Source organism: Ambystoma mexicanum, chromosome 1p, assembly GCF_040938575.1.
Source record: "Ambystoma mexicanum isolate Mex_15411 chromosome 1p, UKY_AmexF1_1, whole genome shotgun sequence".
In the NCBI taxonomy this organism is placed as follows: domain Eukaryota; kingdom Metazoa; phylum Chordata; class Amphibia; order Caudata; family Ambystomatidae; genus Ambystoma; species Ambystoma mexicanum.
Window position 1 is genome coordinate 511,990,980 of NC_090921.1, and position 13,127 is coordinate 512,004,106.

At 49.6% G+C, this 13,127-nt stretch overlaps 1 protein-coding gene across 2 annotated transcripts in view; it reads right to left on the minus strand.

Annotated features, from left to right (window-relative positions):
- Positions 1-7,919: 7,919 nt before the first annotated feature.
- YJU2 (YJU2 splicing factor homolog) overlaps positions 7,920-13,127 on the minus strand; it is a 236,698-nt gene continuing 231,490 nt past the window's right edge. For both annotated transcript variants that reach the window (XR_011303929.1, XM_069649384.1), the window contains one exon: positions 7,920-9,836. Coding sequence is in view for 1 of the 2 variants with exons in the window: in XM_069649384.1 (XP_069505485.1) it covers positions 9,718-9,836 (119 nt within the window). In the remaining variant the exon portion in view is untranslated. The remainder of the gene's footprint in view (positions 9,837-13,127) is intronic.

Below are 13,127 nucleotides of genomic sequence, written 5' to 3' on the forward strand. Positions count from 1 at the left end.
CAGGCCCTGGCTAAACATGTGTTATGGTTCATGGGGGCCCATTTCAACATGAAGGGCCCCCCTTGATTACAGTTGGGGGGCAGGGGTTGACACACTCTGGCTCCCTTGGGCTCCTTAAATAACAATGCTCTTTGATCTGAAGGGCTAGGCAGCCAGAGTGGAGCACAAAAACTAAACTGCCACAAAAAAATAGTAATTGCTCTGTCAGTAAGGCACTAAAATAGATGAAACCAGAGCAAAAGAGGTGATAACACTGCTGAGTGTTGGGTGCTATCAAATGGCATTCTGCTACAAAGCACACATTTAAGTATTCAGTTAAGGTGACATGCACACAAGACAAAGTGCATATTTAATTACATAAAATTAAGAAATATGTTGCTGCAAGTAGACAAAATAGGGGTCCTTTCCCCGATGCTCTTGAACACATACACAGAACAACACAATTACAACACTGAGACTATTAGGCATACGAGGAACTGATATGTTCCAATTTGTACTCGGGACCTGTCCAGCAAAAAATATGCAGAACCCTAATTTGTACACTATGGAGTGTCATGATCAGAAAGGACATTACAGTATATAACATTACAAGCACTGTTATCAGTCTTCGCTACTCTAGGATACCATTGGTAAAGACATTAAAATATGTTTTCACTTGTAAGCCAAGAGAATAATGTGCTGTGCAATATATAAATATCCACTATTATTAATATGCAACAACTCAATAGTTTAGGTAAATCATGACGGTTTTTTTCAATTGCCAACTAAATCACTTCTAGTGACACCCAATGTCAGCTGATGAGGATCAGTGAGATTAACTGATTTGCCGAGGATCACACATTTTGTTAAAGGGGTGAAATCAATATTTGGACTCAGGCTGGGATTAAGCACTTCACATCTTCCCAGTGATCGGTCACAACTATTATTGAAGGTTGAGTTTCCAAAAACAAAATCATTCTTTGTTTCTATCAATGCCTTGAAAAGTACACAAATCACATAAGAAAGCAATCTGACATCATATACATGGTTATAAAAATAGGTCAAGCAAAAAGACATGTATAGCTTCATATTGCTCCCCCCCCATCCCTCCAGCCCCCCAGGATGCATGATTGTAGTAGAATCCTGCAAAGGAACGTGGACCTAAAAACGATATAATTTTGATTTAAAAAAAAAAGGTATTCACAGTGAAAGAATTCAATATAAGGTACACTGAGATATTGTTTTACACAGCATGCCACGTTATACTCCCCTTCCATTTATCAACCACCAATTGCATCTTCTAAGGGACAATAGTCCTTACCCAAGCGCTTCTGTGTCTGGATCATCAACCTCTAATCCGTTCATTGAAACAAGGTTGACACAAAGCTGCTCCTGGGGATGCTGGGAGAGCAGTGGGAAAGGCACTGCGCTTTGAAAATATACATGAAAAGTGTGAGCTGAGAAGACTTTGGACAGCTGATCCTGTGTCAGAGGGACAGTCCTGCAAAATGCTGGATGGTTGGCCACCCTACAGACACACCCAGCCCTGTTCGCCGAACGTGGGTTTCATCTGGGTTTGGTAAACTGGCAGCTTGGTATAAGGTGAACACGGAGAACTCGCACAAAGGGGATTTTCGTTAACCATGTGGATTGTTTTGGCCCATTTCAATACAACCTTATCCAAGTGGCTGCATTTTAATTGTTTCCCTGTTCATTCATCTATTGCAGCTGTGACCGCGGGTAGGTGGGCAGCTAAGGCAAGAATCTGCTCACCTCACATCACAAATATGCTCCCCTTTACCCCTTGCCTCCTGCTTTCTTTTCCTTTGACAAAGCATTCTTTCACCCCTGCTTTCCTTACTTGCAATTTCCTCTCTACTATCCTACTCTTTCCTGCTCATTTTGAACACTACATCATCCCGTTCTTGCCTCTTTTCCTTAATCCTCCTCTTGCCTTTTCTTTCTCCATTTCTGCCAAAGGTTCTTGGTTATAAAAATCCTGCTCTCTTCCTCTTTTTGCAGCTATTCGCATACTCACCTGCCTTCCGTCACTCCATTTTCCCCTCCCTCGTTTACCCACAACATACTAGTTGCCTTTACATTGCTGCCCCTTCCACTCCCCATTCACCCCCTCACTCACGTGCCTCCCTTCCCTCCTGCCCTCCTCACTCTCCATTTCTCCCTGACTCTTTAGTACTTCATTATTCCCTAAAGTTCATCATTGTGCAACTCCGCCCACTCTAGGCTCCGCATCCATTACCCGCCCCCCGGGGGCCCTCTGTCATGTTTGCCCAGGGGGCCCTTTGCCTTAAATCTGCCACTCGGGGGCCTTCATGTGCCAGCTCAGGCACTATCCCGTCTAGCCTCAAGGGCGTGTTGACTGTTGCGTAGTGACTACGCTTGTGTACGCATGCGCAAGCAGCATCGAGGCTCGCGCATGCGCTCTGAAGATTAAAGGCGGTCACCCGGCAGTTCGCGCCGGGGACCGGAGCAGACACACGTCTTCGGCGTACTCTGTGTGTGCCCGAGTGCGTGCCTGCACGGATGAGAGCGTGTGGCCCCCGCTAGCTCCCACGCCCACAACACTGGCGACGAGGGCGGACACAGAGCTGTTCTCTGCTCCGACGGCGTCGGAGAGACAGAACGCCGCTCCGTGTGCACACGGACCTACACGCACGGCCGGTGGCCATTTTCTTGTCCATTTCTCATACGCAGATTGCAGTGGTTGCGGCCCGTGAGGGTGCTCGTGCGCCATCTGCCATCTGCAAGGATTTACAACAATTTTTGGAATTTCCACAGCCCAGCTGCTGCAGGGCTGTGGCACAGTAAAGGAAAACCAAGGAAGGAGGACTGTGAGGAGTTCTTTCAAGGGGACACATCCACCCTGCTCACCTCAACATCTTGCTGCACACAGCTCACTGTGAGTACCGGTCATTGCCATGGGTGAAGAAGAGGAGGGTGCTGTTGTCCCAATACCATGCAGAATGCACAGTACTCTAGCCCGAATTTGATACCAAAGGCCCCCCATCCAAGCTGGGACCGAAGTGGCTCATGTGGGTCAAAAAACTGGAAATGTTTTTCGGGGCCTCGGGGGAAACAGATGAGGATGCGAAGATAGCCATCATGGTTTATTCTGCAGGGACAGAGGTCCAGCGTATATATGACTCTCTCAACCTCCCAGCAGTCACATATGACGCAGTCAAACAAGCTCTCCGTGACCACTTCCTTCCTATGGCAAACATTGACTTTGATAGGTTTGTCATGTGCGCCGAAAAACAATTGGATGAGGAATCATTGGGCCAGTTTTGTGCTCGGCTGAGACACCTAGCGAGCTTGTGTAGGTGGGTAAACGAGGAAGAAATGGTCCGCAACCAGCTGCTGCAGGGTTGCAGCTCGGGGAAACTGAGGAGATAAGTCCTGAGGGAACCGGTACTGACTCTGCAGCAGATCTTGGACACGGGGAGAGCTTACGAACTGGCAGAGGCAAGAGGGGCGAAGATGGACGCAGCCACACACTCCAGGAAGGAAGAAGCATATGCAGTAGGACGCTCTGCCGCAGGAGGACGAGATGGGCACCAAGAAGAGGAGACAGCCCCACAACGCCAAGTGCTGCACCGTCGTGCCCCTACTGCGGGTATGATTTGCCGCATGCGGGTGAATGCTCGGCAAAATCGAGAGTTTGTGGTTGGTGTGGCACATCGGGACACTATGCCAGGATGTGCAGGGCGGTGGCACCAGTAGCGGCTTCAAGAGGACCAGAGAGAAGCGGCAGGAGTGACACTAGGAGAGTGAGGGGCGTGTCTTCTGTCGAACAAGGAATGCAGGATCTCAACATCGCAGAAGAGGAAGAGGATGATGAAGAGATTTTCTTCATTTCGAGCATCGCCAAGGGCCCTGGGAAAAGTCAACAACCCACATGCACTGTCAATATTGGTGAGGTCCCCACTCCGGTCCTCAGATGCTGGGCGTCTGTCTGCGTACTAGCAACTGAACATTACAATGCACTGATCTGGATCGTCTGTTACAACGTTTTGAGATGATCTTCACAGGCATTGGGAAACTAAAGACTGACCCCATACGGTTACACATTGATGGGTCAGTAAGACCAACAACGCTTAAACATCGCTGCATCCCTTTCCATCTAAGGGCACAGGTAGAAAAGGAGCTACAGTCACTGGTGGACCGAAACATTATTGAAAGGGTGGAGGGGCCCACCCCCTGGGTCTCTCCAATTGTGGTGGCCCCAAAGCCCAAACAGCCAGGGGCAGTACGCATCTGCGTAGATATGAGGCTGCCCAATGTAGCAATCAAGAGAGAACGTCACCTCACGCCCACCCTTGATGACATTGTTGGGGAACTCCAGGGGGCGAAGGTTTTCTCGAAGCTAGACTTGAGATCTGGTTACCACCAGTTGGAACTTCACCCCGAGTCTAGATACATTACGACCTTTACGAATCACGAGGGGTTATACCAATACAAAAGACTCCGTTTCGGGATCTCGTCCGCAGTGGAGGTCTTCCAGAATGCCATCAGGGGTGCCCTGTCAGGACTCAAGGGGGTCATCAACATGTCGGATGACATTCTGGTTTTCGCCAGGTCGGAAGCTGGTCATCTGAAGCGCCTAGAGAACACCCTCGAGAGACTGCGCAGCATGGGTTTGATCCTACACAAAGAGAAGTGTGAGTTCTTGAAGGACAGGCTGGAGTTTTTTGGATTCATATTCCACGCTGGGGGCATCTACCCAGATCCGGAGAAATTGAAAGATATCAGGGAAGCATCCCCACCAGCGTCCCCAGCGGAAAGAAGAAGCTTCCTGGGGCTGGTCAACTATTGTGGCCGTTTTATCAGAGACTTAGCCTCTCTATCAGAACCCCTGAGGGCGCTCACCAGGAATGACGTAGCGTGGACATGGACTGAGAAAGAGCAAAGGGCGTTCACCGCCATCAAAAATGCCCTCTCAGAGCAAGAAACCATGGCCTATTTCCACCCAGGCCGTGAGTCCGAGATCGTGGTCGACGCCAGCCCGGTGGGGCTGGGAGCGGTCCTCATGCAGGCAGACCATCAGGGGACCATGCGACCCATCGCCTACGCCAGCAAAGCCCTGACCGATACGGAGAGGCGCTACTCCCAGATTGAGCGAGAGGCCTTGGCCATTATATGGGGGTGCAAACATTTCAGAATATACATTTTAGGGAAGCCAGTTGTTGTGACTGATCACAAGCCTCTCATCCCGATTTTGTCAGGAGCCTCGTCCAAACCACCCCCTCGCATAGAAAGATGGATGCTGGCACTCATGGAATATGGGGTAAAGTTGCTGTATCGACCAGGAACACACAACCCGGCAGACTACTTATCCCGCCATCCGGGCACTGGGCGGCCCAGGGACTCACTGGAGGTGGCGGACTGTGTGGAAGCCATTCACCTGGTAATCGAGGCGGCACTGCCTGTCGCCCTTGCACGTCAGGAGATCACGGATGAATCCAACATTGATGAAGCGTTCCTGAGGATAAAGAGTGCGGTGGACACAGGTGAATGGCGGGAGGTCCTCCTGAACAACTCCCGAAGGAATGTGGAGGCACAAAGATCTGCAAGCGCTCTGGAAGGCGCGCCATGAGCTATCGGTGGCGGATGACAGCATCCTGCTGAGAGGACACCAGATCGTAATCCCAAGGTCTCTGGTTGAGAAGGTTCTACAGCTGGCCCACAAAGGGCATCAGGGGATGGCCAAGATGAAGGCTCGTCTCAGATTGAAGGTCTGGTTTCCCGATTTGGAAGGCAGAGTTGAGAAATTCATGAGAGCCTGCATCCCCTGCCAGGCCGCAAGCCCTGTAGAAAAGGGGCCGCCGATTCAGGCCATGGAACGGAGCGACCGTCCATGGGGGACAGTACATGCGGATTTTGGGTCCACGGGCCGTGGCCAATACTTTCTGGCAGGGACCGACCAGTGGTGACGATACCCGGAGGTGGAGCTGGTCGAATCCACATCCAGCGACCACACCACTCTGGCAATGGACAAAATATTTGCCACCCCTGGTTTTCCCTTGGAGATATGCTCAGACAATGGGTCACCGTTCCAAGGTCAGCGGTTTGCTCAATATTGTGAAGAAAGGGGAATAAAACATCAAAAAGTCACTCCACTGTGGCCGAGAGCGAATGGCGAAGTCGAGCGCTTCATGCGAACGCTCAACAAAGTGTTCGCATATCAGTGAATGGGGGAGAGGACCTCTGGCGCAACCTGGTCGACTTCCTCAGAGAGTATCGTATGACCCCACATCAGTCAACTGGGGTTGCCCCTGCAGAAGCCCTTTTCAAACGGATACCAAGAGGACTGATACCGGAAGCTGAAGGGGGACAGCCGGGAGAGATTGACAACAGCCACGTGCGAACAGAGAGGGCCGTTCAGAATGAGAGAGAGACGGTACGGCAAGGACTACCAGAGAGAGAGATCGCCATAGGTGACACCGTGCTGGTGCGCAACAGGCCAGAAGGGAAGTTGTCACTGCCATACGAGACACAACCATTGGGGGTGACACACGTCAAAGGATCGATGGTTACTGCTGTCAATGCACGAGGGACAGTCACCAGAAATGTCTCGTTCTTTAAGTGCATAGGAACCGCGAACCATGAGGACGCCGTCAGAGAAAGCCCCGATCAGAACGCCGGTGTGCCGCTGGAAAGCGATGGACCGCAAGAGACTCCTGGGACACCGGAGGCCCCTGACGTTGGGGCATGCAGGTACCCGAGCCGGGTGGGGCGCAAGCCGCCGCAGAGGTTCCAAGACTTTATTATGGACCCTGCCTCGTAGCTAGTAGCACACTGAGGGTGAGAATGTGAGCAGGACCCTGTTGGTTCCAATGTTTGTTAATGTTTATAATGTTTATGCGTTTTGGGGAAAAGGGAGGGATGTTGTGTAGTGACTAAGCTTGTGTACGCATGCGCAAGCAGCATCGAGGCTCGCGCATGCGCTCTGAAGATTAAAGGCGGTCACCCGGCAGTTTGCGCCGAGGACCGGAGCAGACACACGTCTCCGGCATACTCTGTGTGTGTGCCTGAGTGCGTGCCTGCACGGATGAGAGCGTGTGGCCCCCGCTAGTCCCCACGCCCACAACATTGACAACGGCAACGCGACCTCCTGCCCACTGCAGTGATGAAAGGCCCCTGCATCCGAAGAACCCAAGTGGAGCAGGCATCAAAGACGAGAAGACTCTGGTGAATTTGGCAAGACCGGTCATACGAAACTCACAGGTAGCCAGCCGCAGGCCTCCACTTGGCGGGTGTGCAGACACCAGAGCCGTGCAACGCTATACCCGGAAGTGGAAGTTGCATAACACAAGGATCCAAACGTATGCAGAGACAACGCGACCAATCGAAGCATCACAAAGTTTGCTTGCCGATGCACAATTTAAGGGATCTGCTCAAAAGCACCATATCCTCTAGGCCAGCCCACATGAGTTTACACTGTGACCCTTATCTGGATGTTTCATCCACAGCTCGGCTATAAACGGCGCTACACCTGCCCTTCGGTTGAGTGCGTGCTGCTGCTAAAGGCGAAGAACATTGATGCCATAGAGATGACATGTCCACCGGCATTTCCAGAGAGGACTAGTATATGGTGGGCGTCAGTAAACATACGGGCTCAGTCAGTCTCCCCTCACAAAGGTGGCCTCTTCAAAAACAGACTAGGGGCTAAACGTCCCTGGAGAGTGTCCACCCTCTTTGCCATTTTCAGCCAGTCAGTCAGCAGAAGTGTTGTGCCATATTTCGCCAGGTATTTTGATAACTGCAAGTTTTAGCTTGGAAAGATCCAAGAAGGGGGAGTTGGAGATTCTACTCTGCATGCACCGGATGTGCCCTGTGAATTCAGACATCTGCGCCGCCAGCAGCTCTTCTGCAAGACCTAAAAGACATTACACAAAGGAAAGACATGTGTTGCCTCAGCCTTCACAATATACATATTTCAATTTTATTTAAAACAGTGACATTATATACACGCACAATGTACAATTGGTGTAACAGTCCTTTACAGAGAGAAGCTGTTAACAAATGCTGAGTCCCTGAGATCTTATAGCGCCAGGGAAAGGCACAGCAGGCCGCAGCCGCATTAATGGAAAACGAGGCTGGTGGAGGCCTACATCACATCACGCACACACTTAATTATCCTAACGCCAGTCCTTCTATTTCCGCTCTTAGCCCCCAGGCAGCAGGGCAGATGGAGCCTACAGGCAGCAAAGGTGCGATCGTCTAGAGCAGGCATGTGACCCTCACACTGCAACTGCTCCCAGACCTCTGCCCATAGGCATGGGGAGACGTGGTGGGAGAGCCCTGGAGAAAACGCTGCTGCCAGGAGGCACTAATTGGTAGCAGACGGCTGAGAACCTCCCGAGCATCATGGCAGCTAGTCACTAGGAAGCTCTACCACATAGAGCAGGTGTCTGTAAACCGGCTTGCCAGATTTTTGTAGGTCTGCTCCCTCAGCAATGAATAAGCAGGCTAGGAAGATGGGAGTGATCACCCAAAAAAAAATAATCGGGAAACCAAAGCATTATGGCTGCCAGTCAATGGAAGCTCTCTACCTCCTTCCCAGTGGCAGAGCCGGTCTGTGGGAAGCTCACGATTTCCTGGGGTCGACTGCTGGGAACCTTGAAGTGCGCGCAGCTGATGGGATGCTTTGCATGTTTTCAGACTAAGAATGCAAGCTTAATAGGAGCAAGCTAATTGGTAAGCATTCACCTCCTAGCAGCATATAGTGAGCCATCCAACACTACCAAATAGAACACATCCGAGAACACTTCACAGCTTCAAACGAGCAGACCATTAGAAAGATCTACATTTCTTGAGATAGAGTGGAGTGGACTTCACATAAGTTTCTAGGAGTAGCCCTGTTGAGGAACCTTAACGGCTTACTAGTTGCAAATAGCTGTGAACCTCCGAGGAGCCAACTGCTGGAGCTCTTTGCTACTTGAGAGCCTACCACTGGGACTCAGTAGACACCATGTCCTCTGAAGTCATCATGGATACAACCAACCATCCGGGGAGAGTGGCTTCTTTATTCTTTCTGGAAACTGACTGCTGGGGTCCCAGGCTAGCTAAATGAAAAAAAAAACACCAAAACTAAGAGTGTCCCAGGCCACCTCTCTGCAGTGGACTGCTGAGGTTCTAGTTTACTTTCTAAACACAACAATGGGCCCACAAACAACCACCTGAATGCCAAGTGCTCGGTGTCCAGCGACCTTCTAAATGCAGAGGGCACATTACCTTCTGTATGCATGGAGCTAGCTGCCTTGGGACTGTAATGTGACTTGTGTGTTCTCTCGCAGGCTACCTTCAATCACGGTATGTGCTCGGAAACCATCTCTTAAATGCGGACCATGGGGGGCTTAATCTGCGGTCAAGATATTGTTTTCATTTCAGCCTAAATGCGGCCTGCAGGGTTCCAGCAGAAGAGGCAAGAGATGGAAGAGTAAAGTAGTGGTCACATTGCTTCATCCCTAGTTGAGGGTGGGATCCTGTCAGTCCCTTCTACATCTCCCCACTTGCTGCAGCCCTTTGTGGTTGCATCACAGCCTTGCCATTTAGTCTAGAGGTCCAGGTCCTGGTGGTCAGTGTATAGAGATGCTCACAGGCTCTTCCCGAGTCTCTTCTGGGTTTTATTTCTATATGGGAGGACAAGCTACTGCAAACCATGGCTCTCTCACACGGTTTACTGGCTGGCAGGGTTCGGGTCCAAGAGGAGGGATGTCAATCACTCTCACTGTCCAAGTATGCCCCCAGCAGGCTGAGAGAAGATGCAGCGGGTGCTGCTGTGGAGGCTGCCGCCGGAGCACCTGGTGTTACCATCTGCTGTCTCTGGTCAATACCTGGAAATAATGAGAAAAAACGCATCAATTCCAAATTCACTTTTACGCCGTATTGGGTTAAAAGGGTGGGGGCTTATAGCACCTCACATAGACGGACTCCTTCCCACCGCATTTGCAGCCCTCTTCCCATTCGCCCTCCCTGATTGTACACTCACTGAAGCACAAATGAGGGCATTTTTGTAATTAAGTAGAGTAAAAAGCATGGATAAAAAACCATGAGTACAACTTGTATGCATGTTTTTTTTACATGCCTCCACATTTGCATAAATGTGTACGGTGGAGCTGGGGCACGAAATGTAATTGCAGTTTCCGACATTCCCATCTGCTCTGCCATGCAATCTGATTTGCATGCAAGCGCAAACAAGTCCTTTATGTGCAAGTTAGTAGACCCAGATAATTCTCCAAAATATATCGTGACATTGCCTCATTAGTAACAGCCTATAAACATGAAACACCTTGTCCAGAAGCGACTGGTGTGAAAAGACACAGTGGGTTAGCAATGTTAGTGGGGTCGTGTACCACCTAGTGTTGATCTTGGGAACTGCTTATTTAAAAATGCTGTTGGAAGAAAACAGAAAACGGTGGTCAAAGCTGCTGCACTGCACACGTATAAATACCGAACCACCCATCCCACGGCCGGCCCTTCACCCTCCCATTTGGTCCCACCTCAGCCCGCATAAATTGACGCCATCCATCCACTTATGTTGACTGGGGGATGAATGTTGGAAATCAATAGGGCCAACAGCATATGCAACACTTTCCTTTGTTTACATTCCTGTCCAGGCCTCGAACCATTCCAAACAGCGGAGAGCAGAATAGCCCTACTTTTCCCCATCACTTGCTACCCCACTGCCACCATGGGCCACACTACTCAATAATCGGGCAGGGCTAGGCACCGTAAAACCAATATGGTGTTGATGGGAGAGGTAACAATACTGGATTACATAGCATAGCACAACGAAGGGAGATCTGAGCCGTTCTGCATGAGCAAAGTCTTGGACAGAAGCCACGAGGGGAAGTTTCTTGATTTTGGTAATAATCCAAACATACAGAAACATAAGTACCCGCAAGTAAATCCTTATACATAGGCTTGCAGATAGAACTGCTGGCGAACAATGCAGCTCTTTAGAGCTGAAGCCATTCTCGTCAAGACTGAACAAACAAAACATGACTTGCGTCTAAATACCATTATTTATTTGGAAAGCATACGCGACAGCTAAGAACACATTTCGGCAATGTCAAACGGCAGAAAGCCCCACTGAGGAAGAGCCAGAAGCCCTTACGCTCTCATCAGATTACGAGGAATGACAGACGCAGAGAAAGTATGAAGTTAAGGGCCTATAAAAATTGGCTTAAAGGCTACCACTATCTCTTGAATCAAAAAGTTCATGAACATATGCTTCAGGTGATTACGCAGAACATTCTCGCAGTCTTTGGGATATGACTAATAACTTTTTCCAGGGGAACCAAATGATCCAAAGTAACATGATTACAGAGGAATCCTGGAAAACTCAATGTATAATGGTACAAAGAAACGGAATTTAATTTTAGAGATAGATGCGGAGTGGACTCTTGTGATCGAGATTGACCAAATTGAGGAAAGAATTTGAAACCTCTTCAACTCTAGAGCACGAGGCCTGAATGGCTCAAGTAATTTCATTCTCAGTCTGATCCTGCCCTATGGGCAAAAATACTATACCTTCGATTTGCTAACATCCTGAGGACTATATCTACCCCTCCAGCATGGAAAAACACCTTGATAATTCCAATATATAAAAAAGGATGCAGCACTAACCCGCTTACCCACCGGCCAACTGCGTTACTAGAAGCAGAAAGTAAATCTTTGCGTCATTTGTATTAAGGGAACTATAGAAATGGGCAGTTGGCACAGGTAGACTAAGTAAGTATTAGCTAGGTTTTAGAAAAGGCGTGGGAACCCTATTGAATGGTTTTATCTTAGGATGTTTACAGGAGAAGGCGTGGGAAAGAGATGGATCCCAAATGTACATGGCCCCCAAAGACATTTTGTAGGCCTTTGACCTGGGTTAATTGGCCATGTTTATGGGAGAAATTGAAATCCTGGAATAACCCCAAACAGTACCTGGCTAGTTGTGGCCTAGTCCTTCCAGCCAATGAGGAGGCTTGGAGCGGGGGCATTACCATATCGTAATCCTACCACTCCAAGCATCCTAAGTGCTGGAGCCATCTTCCCCCGCCGGGTGCTCAGTTAAGTGCTCCCCTGTGCCCTCTTCCCCCACCCCTCTTATACACATACTCTCCCCACCCCCTCCGACCCCACTTATCTTTGCTGCCTGGTCCCTTGCCGGAGCAGCTAACAGCAGTGTTCCTGGCGCATCTGCGCAACTGTGTGAATGGCCGCATTGGAAAGAGAAAGGACTACTTGTCCCGTCTCCCCATTTCATGGTGATCATCTTGTTCACAACTTCTGAAAATAATCTATTAGTATCCTGCCGCATTAGGCCGGGGAACTAATAGCAATGAGCACCTCACTGGGGGCATTACCGCTTCAGGTAATGCCCCGGGGCCTGTGTTAACACCCTATCTTCCCTCGGGCCTGTAACTATGGGGCCTGCAGCATTATCTAAAGCTGTAATGCCCCCCAGATTTGGGCTTATTGATTAATTACTTATGGTCAATATTGATTTACCTGCACAAGGAACCATACCTTCAAGTCAGGCGCAATATGCAGGGATTCAACTTTCGAGGGGTTTGCGGGCGGGGCTGCTTGCACCCTTCCTCTTTATCTTGCAAATCTTGAAGATAGTCTGTCCAAGCAGTTTTTATTTCACCCAAGATAGGTAACATTAATGCATTAATGTCATATGCAGATGACGTAGCCCCATTCAATCACACTCCTCGAGGACTACAGCAGCTAATAGATGTGACTTGTAACTACTGTGAGAAACCAGACGGTGTTCCCTCACCTACTCCCCTGGGATATTCCATTCAGGTGACCAGGGAATGCCCATCGCCTTCGAATCCTGACCCTGGGGGTGGACAAGCAAGGGAGGATCACTTGAGTGGAGGGTCACGGGGGATTGGGAAGAGAATACCCAAGAGCGAGACATTCCTCCTCTTGCCATTTTCCATCAGAAACCCCTTCCTCAGCTTTTATGGGATATCTGCAATCCCATTCCATCTCCCCCTCCCAATTTCTGACAAATACTGTGAAGAAGAAGAGGCAAAAGAGAGTAGTGAGAATTACCTGCATGAAACACAAGGAAGACTGCCACCTACTACCATTAGGTTGTCCCGTTAATAGGGTCAGGC